Below are 20754 nucleotides of genomic sequence, written 5' to 3'. Positions count from 1 at the left end.
CCACTTACATAGTTTCATCAAACTTTCATGACGTTAAAATATTTACCATATATAGAAAGCCACCTGGTTAATTGACACATTTAGATATTATTCTTATCAAGTGTTATTTAGTCGATCACGACATCTACTTTAGACTTTTCTCGAAGCAAAAAAAGCAAAAAACTAAAAAAGAGCATAAGAGAACATATAGGGATTTTGCATGTATTTTCAATTTAAAAAGAATCAATATAAACAAGAAAAAATTTGAGTAATTTTTATTCATGGCGTTTTTACCTTACGCTCACCTTACGCTTACGTACGCCAGAAAAAATTTTGACGATTGCTATGAATATAAGCAAAGTACATGCATGAAAAGTGTGAATATAAGTAAGAATATTAATCAGGGAAAAACGCTCAACGAATACTTCAATCCAGTCAAAAATAAAGGAGGATTGCTTTATTGTTTAAAATATACGATGTCGATAGTAGAAAAAATGCCAAGTGTTAATGTAATGAGCTTTCCCATTAATTGACTTCAAAATATAAAAGACGCAAATCACATTAATATTGATGCAAAAAAATGAAAAAAAACAAACACACTAGCTCTAACTGTTGCCACTTGGCAATTTGTGTCAATTCAACTCTATGCTTTTCATCGAAAACAATGATCATATTCTTACCTTTAAAACAAGAAAGAAAACCAGATAGTTAAATAAAGAAAAAATATTCACTTGGCCCAAAAAAACGTGAAACGCTGCATGAAACTGGATCTTGATAAAACGTAAAATTGAAGAATGTAAAATGAGCAACGTTGATGTTATAAATGTATAACGTCTGTATATGAAAAGCAATAAAAAATACAAATAAAAACGTACCTTTCATATGGAATATGTGATGAAAAACATAAGAAACAGAAACAGAATAAAAGCCACTGGATGCCAATAAATAACGACAGCCATCATGTAATGATCAATTATCATTAACTATATATTTATCATTTTGTTAACATCTTGTACTTCAAACAAACATAAACTAATAAACATTTTCCTTCTTTCACGAAAGCCTGATCTTATGTGCAAATGGACAGAAAAATACAATAGTAAGAAATTTTTAAGGGCAGTAAAAATGGTCAAAACTTTTTTATGATAAAAACCATGATTTAGTTCGTTTCTTGAGGCAAACGTTTATTATAATTGATGATCTAGTAGCTGTATGTTTTCGTAATGCAATCCCTAAGTACTCGTGTTGTCTAAGAAATTCGTGTTTTATACATGTTTTCTTTTACCTAAAATATTTATGTTCTCTACTTCCTAAGATATCCATGTTCAGTGTTTCCTAAGATATTCAGGTTCTCCGTTTTCAAAGATATTCATGTTTTTTGCTTCATATTATATTCATGTTCTCTGTTTCCTAAGATATTCATGTTCTCTGTTTTCTAAGATATTCATGTTCTCTGTTTTCTAAGATATTCATGTTCTCTATTTCCTAAGATATTCAAGTTCTCTGTTACCTAAAATATTTATGTTCTCTACTTCCTAAGATATTCATTTTCAGTGTTTCCTAAGATATTCAGGTTCTCCGTTTTCAAAGATATTCATGTTTTTTGATTCATACTATATTCATGTTCTCTGTTTCCTAAGATATTCATGTTCTCTGTTTCCTAAGATATTCATGTTCTCTGTTTTTAAGATATTCATGTTCTCTGTTTTCTAAGATATTCATGTTCTCTATTTCCTAAGATATTCAAGTTCTCTGTTACCTAAAATATTTATGTTCTCTACTTCCTAAGATATTCATGTTCAGTGTTTCCTAAGATATTCAGGTTCTCCGTTTTCAAAGATATTCATGTTTTTTGCTTCATACTATATTCATGTTCTCTGTTTCCTAAGATATTCATGTTCTCTGTTTCCTAAGATATTCATGTTCTCTGTTTCCTAAGATATTCATGTTCTCTGTTTTCTAAGATATTCATGTTCTCTGTTTTCTAAGATATTCATGTTCTCTATTTCCTAAGATATTCAAGTTCTCTGTTACCTAAAATATTTATGTTCTCTACTTCCTAAGATATTCATGTTCAGTGTTTCCTAAGATATTCAGGTTCTCCGTTTTCAAAGATATTCATGTTTTTTGCTTCATACTATATTCATGTTCTCTGTTTCCTAAGATATTCATGTTCTCTGTTTCCTAAGATATTCATGTTCTCTGTTTTCTAAGATATTCATGTTCTCTATTTCCTAAGATATTCATGTTCTCTGTTTCCTAAGATATTCATGTTCTCTATTTCTTAAGATATTCATGTTTTCTGTTTCCTAAGATATTCAGGTTCTCTGTTTTTTTTAAGGTATTCGTTTTCTACGTTTCTTAAGTTAGTGGATTTCTCTAGACTACAACCTGCACGTAAGATACTTATAACTACTGCAATAATTGCAGGCACGTGACAAATGTCTTCGCGAACGCATTGTCCATCCAGTGTAAAGTTGGATTGACGACTAATTAATCACAGTAGATGCACGCAAGTAGATTTTTTTACAAAAAATTTAGCTTTCTTTGCAAGTAAAGAGCAAATTAATCAATATATGGGAAAGCTGTCAATGACATCTTAGTCAAATAAACCCGCTCTTTCAGTTCTAAAATTCACCTCATTATTACGGAAGACAGAATGTATAGATTATAGTTTATAATCTTTTGCTGCACACGTTTCCAGAGTTTAGGAGTGACGTGTGCTCCGATGACGTATTTTTTGATCTAAGGTTTTAGCTACATGTAGTTGACACAAGCTAATCATTAAATCGGAATTTACAAAGGAGACATGAGGTTAGTGAGAAACATCATTCTAAATTTATTTCTTTAATCTTACCGATAGCAAGACTTGGCGAGTAAACAGAAAAACCAGAATGATTTCCAGTTTGACATATGAAAGGTCTACGAGCCAAACAAGACGTAAGAGTCAAGACACCGTAACCATTGATCACCACACAACGATTTAAGAGAAGATTTTTTGTAACAAAGCTCTTCGTCTTTGAAATCGCAAATGTTGAATCACTTCCATCACTAAATACCCACAAATTAATGTACTTAAGTCCAGTCCAATAAGAGCGATCTTTGTCAGGCATTGTTTTAATCATCTCTTCAACATCTTCCTGACTTGAGAAACTAGCAAGATCACCAGTAGTATGGGACTGTCGACAGTACATTCTCGCACTCCATCGTATCTTTATGTCTCTGTAGGTGTGATAGCGATCACCTATGAGGAGATGAAATTATAACACCTGGCAAGTATCAACTTTGCCGACAACTGAACACAAAACATGAATTTAATCGTAGATATTTTAGTATACTTTACTTCATAAGACAAAGAAGAGAAATGTTTTTAGAGCTATGAAGACTTTTTTCAGTCAAACGAAGTTAAACAGATAAAGAATACTAAGACAACGTCCACTGTTCTTGTTATCTCAATCCATTTGTTTGTTGAGTCCTCGATATCGCATATAATGTTATATCCACCCATTGAGTGTTCTCCACTTGATTATTTTCATCACCGAGTATTTGCCATTTGAGTATAATCACTATATCAACCATGGTGAAATATTTATGGACCTTAATCTACTGTTTCTTACACTTGAGCTCAATCAACATAATACTGTTGTTTAGAATTATAATATTGCTGAATGGTAATTAGGCCAGCCAAAAATTTTATTTAGGTCAAACTGTCCTTCAAAAATGCTTGCTAGAAAAAGAATCCGGCTAAACTGTTTAATTTAATTAGATGACCCAGTACATTACGATGAAATTGACACGAGTCACACGACCCAAGGCAACCTGCTGTACAAGTGAAACACTCCAAGAACGCTGCTATATTAATTAGGTACTACTAGCACATAGGTGTTAAAGTCACATGACCATTCTTTCTTGCTGTATAAGTGTAAATTGCATTACAAGTTTGAAATCCTGTTAAACACAAGACCTCGGTGTACTTCTGGCACATATGAGATTAAGCAGTAAGCAGTAGAACTTTACAAATACATTTCAGTAGGCTGTACTTTTACAAAACTTACTTGTCACAAGTTTGCTCCGAACAAGCATCAAAATAATGATTTTTTCTAAAACATTTGTTCGTTTTAGACTGGAAACGATAGACCTTTCAAAGAAAAAACGAGTAAATAATAGTAAATAGGACAAAGAAATGCGTCCAAAAGAAAACCGAACAAAGTTTTTGAAAACCTCACACGATCTATTAAATGAAAACGAAAACAGGCATAGAGCGATTGCAGCTCATTTCATGTTATATAATGTCATTAACAACGATTGAAAGCGCATACGCAACAGATAAGATAAATTAAGACAGATGTTTTCAATGACAAAACATAAATCATCTTTTAGAAACGTTTACCAGATAAAATGCGAGAAACATTGCTTTCTAATAGGGTTAAAACGTTAAACATTGAGACGAGAGCTTTACATACTAGCCAATCACCAAATACATGTTAGAGAATGGCCATCAAAAATATTTTCACTTTGCAAGAATATATAAGGGAATATTATATTTTCGAATTTACTGAAATGCTGTCAAGGATAATCAGAAGCTTCATTCAACAAGATAGTTTACGAGAGTGAAAGACTTAGTAATTTTCGTGTTTTCCCATCTTAATGAGATACAAAAAAATGAGCTATTAAGGTGATGACACATATAGTGAATGAAAAAGACCTCACCGTACAAATTGTGAGTAGTACATATCCAACGTCCAGTACATGGTTAACACTTCACTCAAACATAACCGTCACCAGAATAGCATGTGCTAGTTGTATCATTAAATATTTAAATAAAGGCGATATGTATCGGGAACCCTTTTAAGTTGTCGGCAAATGAAAAATTTATCATAATTTTTAAAAATGTTGCTATGCTTTTGTACAATTTACATATATATTAACAGAGATGAATGCTCGATAGGATTTCAACAAAAGAAATAATCTTTAAGTATATTGTGCAAGTCTTCCACCGCTGTATCATTTCCCATACAATATTGTGACATAAAGTTAAAAGAGATTTTACCTAATTCATAAAAGTCAACCACGTCTATCTTTAATTAAATACGATTGTAAAAAATATCAATTAAACAGTTTGAAAAGCTCACAATTAGACAATAAAAAATAACTTACATTTTTGGGAAAAGCATTGGCGGAATTTGATAAATTCTAGGGCTAGGAGTCAGCTCGGGGCTGAGCATCAACATCTTCAGGCGAATCAAGAGCATGCCTCTTCCCCCCTGAATCGCAATTGCAGCATTTTGAAGGCATTTTGTTGGAGTGTGTTGAAAATGCTAAGCACAAAACCGTGCAATGCAGACAGTGAATATGAAGAAAATGCTAAACATAAAACCGTGCTATTCAGACTGTGAAGATGAAGAGTTATTTAATCTTTGGCAATTATCGATGGCAGCGCAAAGCGAAACATTTTTAAAACATCGCATTCAATTCATGAATATATTCACTTTTGAAAATAGTCAAAATACTATCTAAAACAAAAACTTTTCCGAGTAAATTTTAATATTTGGAAATGCATTACTAACAGCATTAAGGTGATTTTAGCTATTTTCAATTAAGCCACTATAAATCATTTTGACGTCGAACATGCTCCTAAATGACGGCATAAGTGCGCTAATGCAACGTTTTTGTGGCAATTCACACGCAATTCTGCATGTCTTCCAAATAAGGAGATGTAAAGTCTGATAAAATTGAAAATTATAAGTTTATGCAGTCAATTATCAAACAACCAGTGTGCGAATTAACGGTGTGCAATGTGCAATTTGCACATCGTTTTAGCTAAAATGAAAACGATTGCACATCACTTTTTCAAACGATGTGCAAAAATTAACGGTTCTAACGAAAAACACTGTCGTAAATCATATGAATTTGTTCACGTTTAAAAATATTAATTTAGCAATTAGCGCTGTGTAATAAGTAACGTAATATCGATTTGATTATACCTCTAAAGAAACACTTTTGTAAAAAAAATTGCACATCGTTTTTTCTGAACTAATTCGCACACTGCAAACAACCAACTTAATATGAATTTTTGTTCAAGTAACAGGGAGGCAGAAGATGGATAATTGAGGGGGAACGCATTTATATTGCACAATCATTATCGCAATTGTTTCAAGTGAAACTAATCAAGTAGAACATCCTTATAAGAATATTGCCTCCCCTCCCCACCTTCTCAATATTCAATTTTCTGCAGCTGCCAATTCCATAAAAATGCCAAACGGCTGAGAAATGTCAGGGGTAGCAGTTCAGTCTTTGTTGTAAATGCTCTGATTAATGTCAACATAACATTGTTGAGAAAATAAAACAACAAACAGATTTTTTCAAAACTTCTTTCTCACATTTTTCAAGTAAAAACATTGTCTTGGCAATTAGTGATCGGAGATGATTCAACCAATTTCACACAAAGGAACTTATTATGAAAACCATGTAACTACCTTTATTTTTATATCTGTAATTTTTCCTGTAGCAATGCAAGGGCAGTTTCTAGCACCATAACTCTTGCATTTAACTTTGAATTCAAAACAACCAATTCTTCAATGCGATCATTTTTGTATTTTGCATCTTCTTCAAGTGATTTTAATTGCTTTGCTTGCATTCTCATAGTATCAACAATTTCTTGGTCTTTATTTACTTCATACAAACATGTCTTGGTTCTTGAATCATTCTGATAATCATTTGCGATAGTGTAATGATATTTTGAATCTTGTGTGAAGACCGGATCACTTGCTTTTGCATTTTTGGCATGTCTTGTGAATGATTCTAAACTGTTGTTGATCGTTTGATCAATAACTGAATTAGGACAAACATTTTCTTTCATCATAAGACTAGTATTTTCACCATGTTCAGAGGAAGGTTTGCTCTTGGGAGATTCTAAGCTTTCACCAAGCTTCTGGAAAGGTTTTGGGACATGCTTCAAATGCTTTGATTCATTGGTGTCAATATCTGTTTTGGCAACAAGTCTTTCCATTTTTTCAAATCCCTTGCAATTCCCAGAGAATCCTCCAGGACTCCTTTCTACCTGAACTAAAATGTGTTTGTCAGGTTTGATGTCATCAGATTTATGAAAGCCACAAGGTTTATTATATTTCATACCTGTAACAATAATGATTTTCTTTCATCTATTGCTCTGATACTTAGTTCTAACCTCACAAATCAGTTCACCAATTTAACCATCATTCATTGATTTTAAAAAGTAAAAACAACTAAAAACATTGAGAAATTCAAACCTGCACTTGCTAGTTGCAAGTTTCTTCTTCTTTTTGGTTTTAAGTCATCATTCTTCTTTCGACAAATCACAATAACTGTCGTGAGTAGTTGCAGCTTGCGTTCCGCAAATCCGACAGAGAAAAACTGCTCTTTATTTAAAGGCAGTTTGGTGTTGAATTCATCCCGAATTATTTTATAAACAATAGACATAAAGTTTTTATCGCTTTTTGCAAGCAGTTCGTAGTCTTTGGCGAATAAATATTGTGTCAATTCGTTAGAAAACTCCGTCAAGATGAAGTGCAAAATAGGTAGGAAAGCAGAAGGTCTACCGATACTCAAACCCTCAATATCTAAAGTATTTTTATAGTTTATTTGCCTCAATTCCAAATGAAGTTTCCTGAGATTGTTCTTTAAGTCTCCAGTGGTCATTTTTACCTTTATAACGAGATATTTTGATTTTAACTAAAATAATTTTTAATTCTCAAAAATTTTCCGCCATTTTTCAAATACTGTACTCGTGGCAAGCCGCAAAAAACCGTAGTTTGTCGACCAATCAAATCTCATGGTGGCGGTACAATATGTAAATAGTTTCTTTATTGCATAAAAGTAAGTGTTTAATATAATCATCCAATAATCATTTTTTTATGGAAATATTATTCATGAACCATTTCAACGATGAAAAAACGTTAAACACTTTAAATACCAGAGAAAAAAATAATGGAACGTAATGTTAGAAATAAGAATAACAATGATGAAAAGGAGCAATTTAAAAAAAAGTGTGACTGTCATAAACCGAAGGGTCTCCATCATTTTAAATGCGTTCCACAACACTTGCAATTCAATAAATACGTACTCGAAGGCTACCGTATGAATCTCAGCACATGGGAGTGTATAAAGAGTTTGTTTTATTGGCACAACGAAACATTCAATATCTATTCGCATGGTGGGTGGCACATTATGTACGGAGAACTGCTTGTTATTAATTTTTAGGCCAGGAACGTGTTAGAAGTCGCTAATTTATTGCAAATTGCTACTCACAAAACGACACAAAAACCAACAAAATTTTCCATATTCATCAAAGACTCAGAAACCAAAGACAATTAAAATTTAATCTAAGATTTAATTCAATTTACGATTTTTTGTTTAAACACGTAAGAGATATTTATTATTTCTTCTTTCGTTACAGGTCTTGCTGCCTTAACTTTGTTGCTGATTAGTCCATATGTTTACAGTAAAGTTGCAATGTTACAATCTGATCCATATTTGTACCCAATTCACCATGTCACATGCATATCATGTTTCCTGCTTAGTGCTGTCTACCATCTTATGATGTGTCACAAGGGTGGACAGAAGGCTTACACTTGCTTCATCTTGCTCGATTATGTTGGTATATGGCTTGTCACTGCTTTATGTTGTATAACATTTGTGAAAGCAACATTCTTTTGTTTTCATCTTCTCCAATGGCCTTTTGTAGTCGCATATTTAACCATGACAATTGTCAGTTTTGTTTTAATAACAAAAGGATCCGATGCAAAATCCAGATTGAAGCCTCTCATAATGTTAGGAATGATTCGGTTATTCTGCTTGTATCCAATTCGATTGTTAATGGTATTTTTAGGGTATAAGACAGGCCCATTGACGACGCTTTATTACATGCTAGCCAATGAAATGGTTGGTCTAGTTGGGGCTCTTTTAAATGTGTCTCGTTTACCAGAAAAATACATTCAAGGGCGTTTTGACTACTGTTTTAACAGCCACAACATTATGCATCTAATAGTTTTGATTGCACCACCTATTTTGCATCTTGCTACCATTTTGGATTTGGAATGGATGCTGGAAACTGAGTGCGCACTTTGAACACGTTCAAAATTTTTGTAACTCAGCTATTAGATAAAACTTATATTGCTTAAAATCATTGTATACATATAGACTAACTTTTCTATTCATTATTCTGTAAAAAAATATTCTCATACAATTTGATATTTTTATGAATCATCTTCACTGTAGTCTGGTTTGATTTTCTTCCACCGAAACTGTCTCTTTCCACGATATTTCATTGGCAGCTTTATTCCTCTTTTTATTCTTTTTATGGAAAACATCGCAACGTTTTTACCGCAATCTCCCTGGTTACCATGATTTTCGCGTAAATCAATGTTGTCGCGCACAACTGTCGCTCCAATGTAAGCCCCAGCAATAATATTAGCCATTTCTTTGCAAACACTGTATTGCAGAAAAAATCATCAATGTGCGTCTCGCTTTAGCTGAATCGCGATGTTCTTTTGGCCTGCATTTTAGAACTTTTTTTTCCTTTTAATCTAAGCAGCCTTGCGGTCGTATTTACATCACGTACGATATTCGATATTCAATGTAAAAAACATTTAAGCCATGACGCACAAATAAGATTCGCAAATTTCGCATAAAACGAAAATTATCGTGTTATCTGCAAACTTAAACGTGGACAGCAACAACACGGCTCAAACCCGTCGTAAATTTTGTCAAGGTTCGTGTTACTGTGAAATAATTGAACCATTTATTTTATTTTAAAATGATATTTGATGAGTGTCAGTGCGCTGAATGGTGAGTCATACTATGACGTATATATGGCATTTACCAAAGGTCCAGAAAAATACTGTTTTATCAGTGGGTCGTTCAGTACAAGTGGTTAGTGAGAACCAGTTTGTAAAAAGGATTAATAGTTGTAAAGTATTACGATTAAAAAAACTATATGTTTTTTTAATTAAATATTTTAGCAGAGACAGACCTAAATAGGAAGTCATTTTTGAGGTTCTTAACTCAACTCTCTCACTTGATTCTACTCCAATTCCTTTCATCTTTATTCGTTATTTGTTTGTTCAACATTTTGGTTTTAGAGCACGACTTTGATTGATGCACTTTTCATGTTTCTCATTTGTCATGTTTCAAATGTGAAAGATATCGCTTCTTTCCCTACAAAATGCGAAAAACTTCAAACCCAGGCCAACCTTCAAATCCTACAAGGTAGATACATATAATTGCAATGACTGATATAAATTGATACAGGATAAACTAAATACTTGAAAACAAGCAAAGAGCTTTAGCAACGTTAAATTTTTCTAAGGAAGACATTGTTTGACCGTACAACCCGGAATAGCAAAGCAAATTTTTGCTTGCACTCAACAAAATTTCAATATCTTTTGAAGTTTGTAAAAAAACTTTAATTTGAAAAGTAAAGCTGGCCAGCGTTGCTTTATTTTTGCTCTCCACCATTTTCGATATTTTCGCTCAAAGCCTCAAAGGTACAGTGAGCTTTTCATAAAGAGAAAACAGCTCAAGAAAAAGACATGCCTTGTCTCTTCTAGCAATATTTCTATATCCTGTAGGTTTTCACTCAAAATTATTTAATATTTTGCTCTGAAAAGCGAAACGAAGTCAGTCGAAGGAAGTCCTCGTTGTAAAGATATTGACTTAAACATATGAGTTAAACTTTATTAGAGCTTTACGATGAGCTAAAGATCATCGCCGTAACCCTAGTAGTTTAGGAGTAGCACTGCGCATGCGCAAGCCAATTTCAGTGAGTGCGGTGAATGTAGTGACTCACTGAAAGCTATCATTTAAGTTCCTTTCAGAACTTTTTCTTGAAAAAAAATAGCAGTTCACGAATGAAAAACGTCTTTCTTTTCAAATCACAAATAGGTTAAGTAGTATCTGAATAAATAATGTGACATATTTTTTGATATTTTAAAAAAATTTCCTCACATTTGCAAAGATTTTGCAATTGTAGATGCACAAATGCTTTTCGAAAGTCATCTAATGTGGTTAACATCACTTCTTTATTTTTTCGCCGACCATGAACAATATAAACCTTGGACACCATGAATGGTTGTAAATATTCTAATCAGTGAACTGAACCTTCCTTGGTTTGCGAGACATTTAATCAATAATATCTCTGCGTGCGAGATATTGTGTTAACTTATGCATGTGTTAACTTACAAAAACAACATGCAAATCGTAAGTAAAGTTTTAATAATAGTAAGTCTCAGTTCATTTAACCATAGAAGAATTGGTTAAATTTTTCTCTTTATTTTTTAAATTGTTACGAATGATATTAGAAGACACTATTGGGTTGCGTCACTCAGCCCGCGTAGTTGTTCCAAGGTGAATAGTAGTTTGTGCAACATTGAGATGGACATTGAGTTGCGCATTGAGATTGACAAGTTGGTGGACAGTATACATCAACAGCTGGAGGTTGAGGAATCGTTGGAGGCGAAAAAGTTGTTGACGGTAGAGGAGTGGTTGGGAATGGAGTTGTTGTAAGAGGTGAGGAAGTGGTTGATGTGCAGCAGGTTGTCGGACATGTTGGGTCACAAGATGAAGGATTGCATTCACTGGGACAGGATTCAGAAGGAGCTGACGATGAAAACCGATTTAAAATATTTTTAGTTTTGATTTGTGTTAAAGCATTTTTATGGTTGATTCTGATTATAAATCGTTTATTATTAACATCATTTGTTACGTTTTTGTTAAGTTTAATAATTTTAATAATTAGATAAAAAAAGACAAATTCAGCTCAACACTACCACACAGAAAGAAAAATACAAATACAATACATGAGAATGTGGAATGTAAAATCTCCATCATACCTGCACAATGTTCTCCATTAAAGAAATGACCAGGAATACAGACACAAATTCCGTAAACGCATTTTGAATTCGAAGGACAGTCTGAACAGCCAGTAGCTGGATGAACAAGAAGATTAAGTATTAAGTTCCTTAATTTTAATATATAAATAAACCTTTTAACATTCCATGTAAATTGACTGAAGATGACGGTTCTTGCCCAATAAATGTGAATATAAAAGCTACGCAGCCTTAGGTTAGTGATATCTTTAGGATGTTATTCATCATGAAATGCTGGGAATTGTATTTTCTAAAGTTGCCTCAATTTTCATACATAAATTCCTGAAACTCTAATCCAAATCAAACCGTTAAGCCATCGATTGGTTGTCGGGTAATTTGATTTAGGAACCTGTTAAGCTGCTACGTAACACAGAATGAAAACGTGAGAGCAGAAGGCATTTCAAAGGGTTTTGGCGCGTACATGTAAGTCTCTGGCGATAAAGATAAAAAAAGACAAAAAATACTTAAGTTGAACGAGTATATTTTTCATTTCTTTCGCCATGGTGCTGTGAAGGTTATGGCTGAGATAAAGTGAACAGCTTAGGAGGATAAATTCAATAATATAAATCCTAAAATGTATCCAAGATCAAGATCGTGAACCCAAACTATCCATGATAAAACAAGTTAGGACCCATCCGTTCCAACGTGGAAACAAAATGACTTACACATATAAATTTTGCCGCCGTTAATGTTAACCGAGATTCACACACATTGGTTTGTTTTAAATTTAGTGTGCTACTACATCAATTGGATTGTGAAAGAAATGATACGCAATTTTGAAATATTGCATGCGAAAACAACACAAGCATAATAAACATTCATGACATTGACACTTGTACATTGGTAACCATCAGCAATTTAATTAACATACATGACATTAACTTTTGTACATTGATATCCATAAGCAATTTAATTAACATACATGACATTACCTTTTGTACATTGATATCCATCACCATTGTAACCAGCACGACATTCACATTTTCCATTATTACAAAGAGCCGAGAGATCACAGCGATCGCAATCATCCACTGTTGATAAAGAAAGATAACACAAATACTTCATGTTACTTGTGTCATGATTAAAATCCCAAATCGTATTTTATAGAAGTTTTTTTGTGCAAATACAAACTGCATCTATAAGTGTCCAATACCTTGACAGTTGATACCATGAAAATGACCAACACAGGTACATTTATATCCATCAACAACCTCAGTGCATAAACCACCATTCAAACAAGGACTAGGATGACAATAGCTTTTGGCATTCTCCGAACATAACTTGCCTGTAAATTGCTTCGGACACTGACAAAGAAAGCCTACAGTTGCAATGGGAACACATACCGCAGAATTTTGACACGGGTTGGGGTTGCACTTGTTTGGTTGTGACTCGATATTGGTGGTAGGAGTAGGTGTTGGTGTTACTAAATAATAGAAAAATATATACAAACTGGAGGACTATACCTTTGTTTCCGTATGTCCTAACATATAGACCTTTACAAGCAGTCTTTGCAACCTACCTTGACATGTTGGACCCATAAAGCCATCAGCACAAATACATTGGAATTCAGACGCACGATCTTGACAAACACCTCCATTGTAGCAAGGATTAGGATGACAGTGACTAGCAACTGAACAATCAAAAAAATGAAATCCATACGAACGTCAATGATGCATGTTCACACGATTCTTTTATGCACTAAGATAATTGATAACTCATAATCCTGATTTGCTCAGCCATTTCGCTAAAATACAACTTTCATGTAAACTAAAGATTCGAGTAAAAAACAACTTTCATGTAAACTAAAGATTCGAGTAAAAAACAACTTTCATGTAAACTAAAGATTCGAGCAAAATACAACTTTCATGTAAACTAAAGATTCGAGTAAAATACAACTTTCATGTAAACTAAAGATTCGAGTAAAATACAACTTTCATGTAAACTAAAGATTCGAGTAAAAAACAACTTTCATGTAAACTAAAGATTCGAGTAAAAAACAACTTTCATGTAAACTAAAGATTCGAGTAAAATACAACTTTCATGTAAACTAAAGATTCGAGTAAAATAGCAAAAGACAAAGCTTAAAGCAATATTTCGACTTTCAAGATGATGTTTCTTGTAGTGCGTTTTGTCATTTATTTTTTCGAATTGTCGGCTGAAGAAGGGTTTTTTTTAGAACTTTCATGTACATCATAAAAGAAATGTTAAACTTTTCAACCTTCGCAGAAAAATCCGTTGCCTTGGTACCCTTTGATACATTCACATTTTCCATTGCTGCACGTGGCATACTCGTGACATGAGTTACAAACAGGTTGTGCTTCCACTAGAACGGGAGAAAATCATGGTAATAATATTTTCAGTAAAAGATCAGCGATCAAGACTATTTTTGTCTCGTCAAAACAAAAAGATTAAAAAGATTAAAAAGATAAATTTTTATCAACCTACCCTCACAATGTGTTCCTGAGAAATCATGAGGACATTGACATTTATATTCACCATAATCACCATAATCAAGAGGAAAACATGTGCCACCATTTTCACACGGATTGTCACTACATGGCGTGTGAATATGTACTAAAAATGACAAAAAACGGTACTTTATTAAAATACAACAAAAACATGTAAAACAAAAAGTGCTTCATAATTCTTACCATCACAATGTCTTCCTTTCCAGCGCTCTGTGCAGTGGCAAACATATCGGTCGACATCTTCAACACAAGTTCCTCCATTGTGGCAAGGATCCAAATCACATGGCGAGATCTTTTCTGTAAGTATTTATAACTCCCAATCATTTTAATAATCAACATAAATGAAGCGAGCAACAGGAAACAGGTATATCATTCGTGAATATAGCTATTTTACATCACGTTTGATGATTCTCACCTTCACAAGTTACCCCGCGATATCTATGATTGCACTTGCATATAAATTGTCCACCCTTGATTCTGTTACATGTTCCTCCGTTTTCACAAGGGTTCTTTAAGCATATGTCAAAATCTAAAAATAAAATAGCATCACATATAGATCACGATAACATGTTATTATGAAACTCTGACGTAGTATTACCTCGGCAATCGTGGCCAATATAGCCATGTGCACATTTACACTCGTATCCAGTCTCTCCATTGGTACATTGTCCTCCGTTCATACATGGATTTTTACCACAGTAATTATCAACTAGGAAAGACAACCACGTGCAACATAGAACAATGAAAGAAATGAAAACACCTAACATTCGGTTATAGATAGGTTACCTTCGCAGTAAACACCATTGAAATCCACTGGGCATTCACATTGATAGCTCTCCCCAGTCTCCACGCAAGTCCCACCATTTCTGCATGGATTAGGTAAGCACTTACTGAGCTCTTCAAAAGAAATATAAAAAAATGATATTTCTTTGGCCTCTGGAAATACTATAGTGAAAGTATTCTATTTTGATGAAATGCGGACCTTACGTCCCAGATCATTTAATGGTGTCAGAAACTTGAAACGAACGACTTTTGATTTGATCAGTACATGAAAAAATGAAAAACCTCATATCTTATAATTTTGATAAGGACACACATAAAAAAGTAGGAAGACGTATTGCTAAATAGAAACATATACTGATAAGCAGACAGACCTTCACAGTTATACCCTGTGTATCCACTGATACATGTGCATTTATAATTGTCTCCTTCATCATAACAATTTCCGCCGTTTTTACAAGGATTAGGAACGCACTGGTTTTGTTCTGTGGAAAGGAAAAGATTAAGTTCATATAAAGAAACGTCTTCGTAAAGAGAAACATGTATTCTTACAATATCAAATGCTCAAAAAACATATCAAAAATATGAAAACATTTTGACAAACGTATTGAGAAAACATCACACTCACCCACACGCATATTCTATAGTCAACCTATTCTATCTTCTTTATCACCGAGAGTCTTTACCTTCACAATTTGGTCCTTTGAAGCCAGCTGGACAAGAACATTCGTATCTTTTCGAAAATGCAGTGCAACTACCTCCATTCTGACATGGATTGGGGAAACACTTGGCTTGCGCGAAAACTATAGAACATACGATAAAAATTGAGGGCAAAATATTGTGACCTAATTTTTAATTATAAATTAAAGAAATAATTTGACTACATAATGTTTAATGTGCTCATGACATGTTTTCAGAAATGCTATGCCATGCAATTCAATGCTGAATGATTTTTTCTGAAATTGAAACAATCACATAAAAACAATTTTTCCATATAGACAAGGTTTTACTCAATTAAAGACAGTCTTAATGCTTGCTTACATCATTTTAAAAATTGCTGCAGAATGATTTACTTAGACAAAACCGTATCCTTGAAAAGTGGGATCAAATAAATAGGTCGTAAAGAGTTTTTTCTCAAAATTGAGCAAACACTTTATCATTGAGCAAACAAAATTGTTTGAACCTTTTCTATGTCCAAAATGATGGATTATGGGATGATTTGGATACACAACATATGGATAAGGAAAATAACCAGCCATGTTAAATTGTGGTGACGAAAATGCCGGCAAATCTCCTTGTAAAGGTCCACCAACAAGTTGAGCGGGTAAAGAAATCGGGGGAGCTCTACCCTGGAACAGAGGGACAGTCTCCTGCTGCATCATGCGGATATTGTTCACGCCAGGAAAAAGAAAATGTCTACCTTGAAGTGGTTTTATTCCTGGCAGCGGTCGCAATGAAGTTTGTCGAATTAGATGTGTGTTGGGTTGTAAAGAGGGATTCAAAGATTGACCGTTGGACTTAGAAAGAGCCGTTAAGAACGTTTTGAATGGTACAGATCCATATATATGAATGGGCTTAAACGTCGATGAATGAAGCATAGCGAGGCGAGAACGAGCTGTAGACGATGCAGTTTTCAAACGAAGCGGCTTCAAATTATGAAGTGCAAAATTTGCTCCATTATTAACCACTCCATTATTCATAGTTCGTTTCAGCAAAATATCACTTGAATTATGTGAGGTATTTTTTGCACCATTTCGCACAACGGATTCATTTATGAAAACTGGACGAAAATCCAACTTGTCTTTAAATGGAACTGTCTTTTTCACGAGGTCACGATGAGATAATATCGACGTAAAATTCTTACCGAATCTTACTTGTTTACTCCATACAGTGGATAGAATAACACAAGTTATAAAAATTGTGATGGTCATTGGGTCAGATAACGGTTACTAAATAGCTATAAAATCTTCACATCAAATCTTCAATTTCATCGCCCAACTAAAGAAAAAAAAATATGTCATATTCAATCGACTTTCTGTGCTATCGTTTTGTAAAAATTCCAATGGACTGGATGCGATTTTCTTCGCTGGTAAAAACAATAAAGTCGCTTTACACGAAAGAAATTGCGTTACAAAATAAAACTGGAATGCTAAAGGCCACCTGTAATTTATGAATGCAACCAGTAAAATAAACATACATATGTGAATTTTTTAGCTCAAATTTTAACATAAATATGTCATGTTTATACAACAAATAATTATCGAATTTGCCAACTAACCTAACATTTTAAAAAAGAAATACCTCCGACAGAATATACTTTGAAATAATTTTTTTATAAATTGGTACGTAATACATTTAATCATTCTAATTTTATTCATGTAAATATAGAATAGCTACAGTTTAAGATAGTTTATAGATCTGAAAAGCATGTTATGGGTGATCTTATTAAAGTCATAAGGATAATAATGATAATTTCAAACAACAAAATCAGAGTTTTGGATGTATGATAAAAAGAGTGAGCCAAAACTTCTCACGACAATGTAAATATGATTAAGTTTTATTAGAGCTCTCTTTTAACTAATTACTGTCGTTTAAAGTGAACAAATTATCTTATTTGACATGCATATTGTGTATATTTGAATTAATTGTCCCAATAAAATTTTAGCGTTTTTATTTAATAAGCGAAGATCGTTTCATGGAAGATTTCTACATTATCAAGGTTTGTGCATGAGTGTCAGAGCTTTCTTTGTGAATATACAACCTGTTCATTTAATGTAACACATTTTGTCATAACCAAGTGGACATAAAAGCTGTCGGTGCCATAACCGCTGCTCATTTGACTGGAGATTCACTTTCCATAGTTCACATACGTATTTCACTCCAACGTTCTAATGAATTGTCACCCAACTCCTAGCATATAGGGACAATATTTAAAGCAAATATATTTAATGTTAGTTTCATGCACTGAATGTAAACAGAAGTTATTCATAACATTTAAACACAATGAAATGTAGGCACATGGTATACAAACCTATTGTGAGAATAAGTCCGACCAAAAAATTATGTAAAATCATTATCACATTATTACCTTAATAAAACGTATTACTTTCACAATGTCGGCCTATGTAAACCTTTGGACATGCGCAGTTGTAAGTATTCCCGACCACTACACATTTACCATTGTTGGCGCAAGGATTTGGATGACATAGAATAACTAAACGTAAAAAAACATGAAAGTGCGTGAGCATCACAAATTTTAACTGCCTAAGGTATCGAGATCAAACCTTCGCAATTCCTTCCAGCAAAACCTTTTAGGCATGCGCACTTGTAGCCAGTAGTAATATCAATACAGGTTCCGCCATTGGTACATGGGGACAGTCTACATTCACTGATAACTGTTAATAGATAATGCTCGTTTTTTAAGTAAAGCATTACACACCTGATGAAATTCAAAGAACAACACACACCTTCACACAGTTTGCAGTAAAGTAACATACACGTCATTAAATTCAACAACAACACACACCTTCACACAGTTTGCAGTAAAGTAATATACACGTCATTAAATTCAACAACAACACACACCTTCACACAGTTTGCAGTAAAGTAATATACACGTCATTAAAATCAACAACAACACACACCTTCACACAGTTTGCAGTAAAGTAATATACACGTCATTAAATTCAACAACAACACACACCTTCACACAGTTTGCAGTAAAGTAATATACACGTCATTAAAATCAACAACAACACACACCTTCACACAGCTCGCCTTTGAATCCTAAAGCACATGAACATTCACGAGTCTTCTTGTCTCTGTCAATACATGTTGCACCGTTCTTGCAGGGGTTAGGGTAACAAACAGCTTTCTCTGAAACAAACAAGACATTGGCAAGGATAATGATGACAAATCAGCCAGATTTCTCTTACTTTGACAGCGGTCGCCTTTGTAGCCCAATTTACAAGTGCAATGATGCCCATCATCCATTTCGGTACAGATCCCATCATTTTCACATGGATTTGGATCACAAAAATTTTTTACTGAAATAAAAACATACAAATAAAGTAACAACAAATGTCATCTGTCTGACGTCGCTGCATAAAAATAGGTATTATTCCAAAAATAAATAAAAAAAATACCTACATTCACATGCTTTGCCTTTAAATCCTACAGCGCATGTGCAAGAGAATCCCCCTTTACCAAGTTCCGTACACGAGCCAGCATTCTTACAAGGGTTTTCCCAGCAAGCACGTTTAACTAAAAAGAGTCCAGAAATTCAACGACGTTCATTCTTAATGTGTCTAAACGTGTAAGACATCATTCTATAAAACAAGGTCCTTTAAACAACCTGTCTCGAAAAAGCTAAAAAGCCCAAAGTTTACATTAAATCGTAAATAAAACCAATCCAAAGTCAAGATCTCCCGCGTAAACACGATGGACGACAGTCCTTTCTTTCACACTACAAATTACTCAGTAAAAAGTCTATGAACAGTGCAACTTACATTGACAATGTTGTCCAAGGTACGGCAGAGGACAATCACAATAGAATCCATGTTTTGTCCTCATACAAACACCACCATGATAACATATATGATGTAGACATACGCCTGAAGTTAAACGTATGAAGATAAGATGTAGTCAACATGAGACTATTTATATACATATTTGATAAGATATTTATTAGATATATCCTATTTTGAATGGGAAAACTCAGACACAGATACTTGATGCAAAATGCTGCATATTCTTTTACAACTCAGTAAGTTTCGTGTCTAAAGAAACATGAGGTAATAAATTATTATTGAATGGCACTTAAACAAGTTGCAAAAGATTTGCAGCATTTTGAGGATTTATTCACACAAACACACAAAATAAAATGTATAAAAAATAACAAAGTGCTGAAAATCAAATTAGATAGAGCAATATAACTTTAAATTATAGTTGAACAATATTTTGATATAATTCACTACACAGTGTTTCACGTCCAACGACGAGCGTCGTTGTTCAACTACAATTTAAAGTTATATGTGTATTCATTAAATGATTGTTATTTATTTTACATATATATTTACATATGTATTATACAAGATCACAGATCATTGAACAACCTCTATATAAGATAGGATTTTCTACAAAAACAAGAGGCTGGAATCCTGTAGATTGCACCATCTGGTATGGTAAAGGATAAACAAATTGACGTTTGGTATTGCTCAGTGTTTTCCTGCTGACATCATTTTGTTTAAAAAAGTTTTTACGCGTACGTTGCTGCGAAATAGTTTCTCCAAGAAGACTCTCGTTTTTAACATTGTTTTTGCTTGATATACTTGGAATTAAATGTTTTCTTTTAAGCCCAATGAATGCATTGTCAAAATTCTCGTTTAATTTTACATCAGTCTCCACTTGACCGTCTCCTATCTTGAGAGAATCTGGTTTGGACTTTAACTTACGAATTGCAAATACTTCGTCAGTAAAAATAACAAAGGCAACTATAATGGTAAAAGCACAGCTTGGAAAGACCATGACTTACATTATGGTGTAATTCTGTAAATACGATGTTATGATAACATGGAATAAGAGCAATTGAAGATAAAATTCAAAATTTACGAAATCAATGTAGC

General features: G+C 33.5%; 4 protein-coding genes across 4 annotated transcripts; 1 reads left to right on the top strand and 3 right to left on the bottom strand.

Moving 5' to 3' along the window:
- Positions 1-2807: 2807 nt before the first annotated feature.
- On the bottom strand, positions 2808-4752 carry LOC124433326. Its single transcript, XM_046983086.1, has 3 exons — positions 4690-4752; positions 4035-4117; positions 2808-3223 (listed from the first exon to the last, which is right to left on the bottom strand). Exons 1-3 carry the CDS (start codon positions 4728-4730, stop codon positions 2808-2810), a joined length of 540 nt encoding a protein of 179 aa, XP_046839042.1. The 5' UTR covers positions 4731-4752.
- A 1559-nt stretch (positions 4753-6311) lies between these two features.
- LOC124459235 (centrosomal protein of 44 kDa-like) lies at positions 6312-7791 on the bottom strand. The gene is made up of 2 exons (XM_047008748.1): positions 7248-7791; positions 6312-7113 (listed from the first exon to the last, which is right to left on the bottom strand). The coding sequence occupies exons 1-2, from the start codon at positions 7654-7656 to the stop codon at positions 6464-6466; spliced, it is 1059 nt and encodes a 352-aa protein (XP_046864704.1). The 5' UTR covers positions 7657-7791; the 3' UTR covers positions 6312-6463.
- Positions 7792-7890: 99 nt separating this feature from the next.
- Positions 7891-9228, top strand: LOC124433325 (progestin and adipoQ receptor family member 4-like). Its single transcript, XM_046983085.1, has 2 exons — positions 7891-8215; positions 8414-9228. Exons 1-2 carry the CDS (start codon positions 7945-7947, stop codon positions 9082-9084), a joined length of 942 nt encoding a protein of 313 aa, XP_046839041.1. The 5' UTR covers positions 7891-7944; the 3' UTR covers positions 9085-9228.
- A 1892-nt stretch (positions 9229-11120) lies between these two features.
- Positions 11121-20693, bottom strand: LOC124433323 (fibropellin-1-like). Its single transcript, XM_046983084.1, has 21 exons — positions 20245-20693; positions 19639-19743; positions 19280-19393; positions 19066-19176; positions 18893-19006; positions 18415-18525; positions 18225-18344; positions 16314-17072; positions 15817-15933; positions 15505-15615; positions 15137-15247; positions 14949-15059; positions 14766-14879; positions 14534-14647; positions 14328-14456; positions 14101-14205; positions 13402-13512; positions 13036-13305; positions 12815-12913; positions 11847-11942; positions 11121-11613 (listed from the first exon to the last, which is right to left on the bottom strand). The coding sequence occupies exons 1-21, from the start codon at positions 20654-20656 to the stop codon at positions 11339-11341; spliced, it is 3609 nt and encodes a 1202-aa protein (XP_046839040.1). The 5' UTR covers positions 20657-20693; the 3' UTR covers positions 11121-11338.
- Positions 20694-20754: the final 61 nt, after the last annotated feature.

The sequence above is a fragment of the Xenia sp. Carnegie-2017 genome, unplaced genomic scaffold (assembly GCF_021976095.1).
Source record: "Xenia sp. Carnegie-2017 unplaced genomic scaffold, XeniaSp_v1 HiC_scaffold_13, whole genome shotgun sequence".
Classification (NCBI taxonomy): domain Eukaryota; kingdom Metazoa; phylum Cnidaria; class Anthozoa; order Malacalcyonacea; family Xeniidae; genus Xenia; species Xenia sp. Carnegie-2017.
This window is presented reverse-complemented; position numbering and strand designations above follow the sequence as displayed.

Bases quoted from the DNA above. Each gene is read 5' to 3' on its own strand.
- LOC124433326 (XM_046983086.1), bottom strand. From the start codon at position 4,730: ATGTACTGGACGTTGGATATGTACTACTCACAATTTGTACG. The intron at 4,118-4,689 runs GTGAGGTCTTTT...TTTCTTTGAAAG, and splicing joins TACTACTCACAATTTGTACG to GTCTATCGTTTCCAGTCTAA. The intron at 3,224-4,034 runs GTAAGTTTTGTA...ATCTCCTCATAG, and splicing joins TCGGAGCAAACTTGTGACAA to GTGATCGCTATCACACCTAC.
- LOC124459235 (XM_047008748.1), bottom strand. From the start codon at position 7,656: ATGACCACTGGAGACTTAAAGAACAATCTCAGGAAACTTCATTTGGAA. The intron at 7,114-7,247 runs GTTTGAATTTCT...TTATTGTTACAG, and splicing joins CTTGCAACTAGCAAGTGCAG to GTATGAAATATAATAAACCT.
- LOC124433325 (XM_046983085.1), top strand. From the start codon at position 7,945: ATGGAACGTAATGTTAGAAATAAGAATAACAATGATGAAAAGGAGCAA. The intron at 8,216-8,413 runs AGGCCAGGAACG...CTTTCGTTACAG, and splicing joins ACTGCTTGTTATTAATTTTT to GTCTTGCTGCCTTAACTTTG.
- LOC124433323 (XM_046983084.1), bottom strand. From the start codon at position 20,656: ATGGTCTTTCCAAGCTGTGCTTTTACCATTATAGTTGCCTTTGTTATT. The intron at 13,513-14,100 runs GTTGAAAAGTTT...TTGATTGTTCAG, and splicing joins CAACGGATTTTTCTGCGAAG to TTGCTAGTCACTGTCATCCT. The intron at 11,943-12,814 runs GTAATGTCATGT...TTGTTCATCCAG, and splicing joins TGGATATCAATGTACAAAAG to CTACTGGCTGTTCAGACTGT.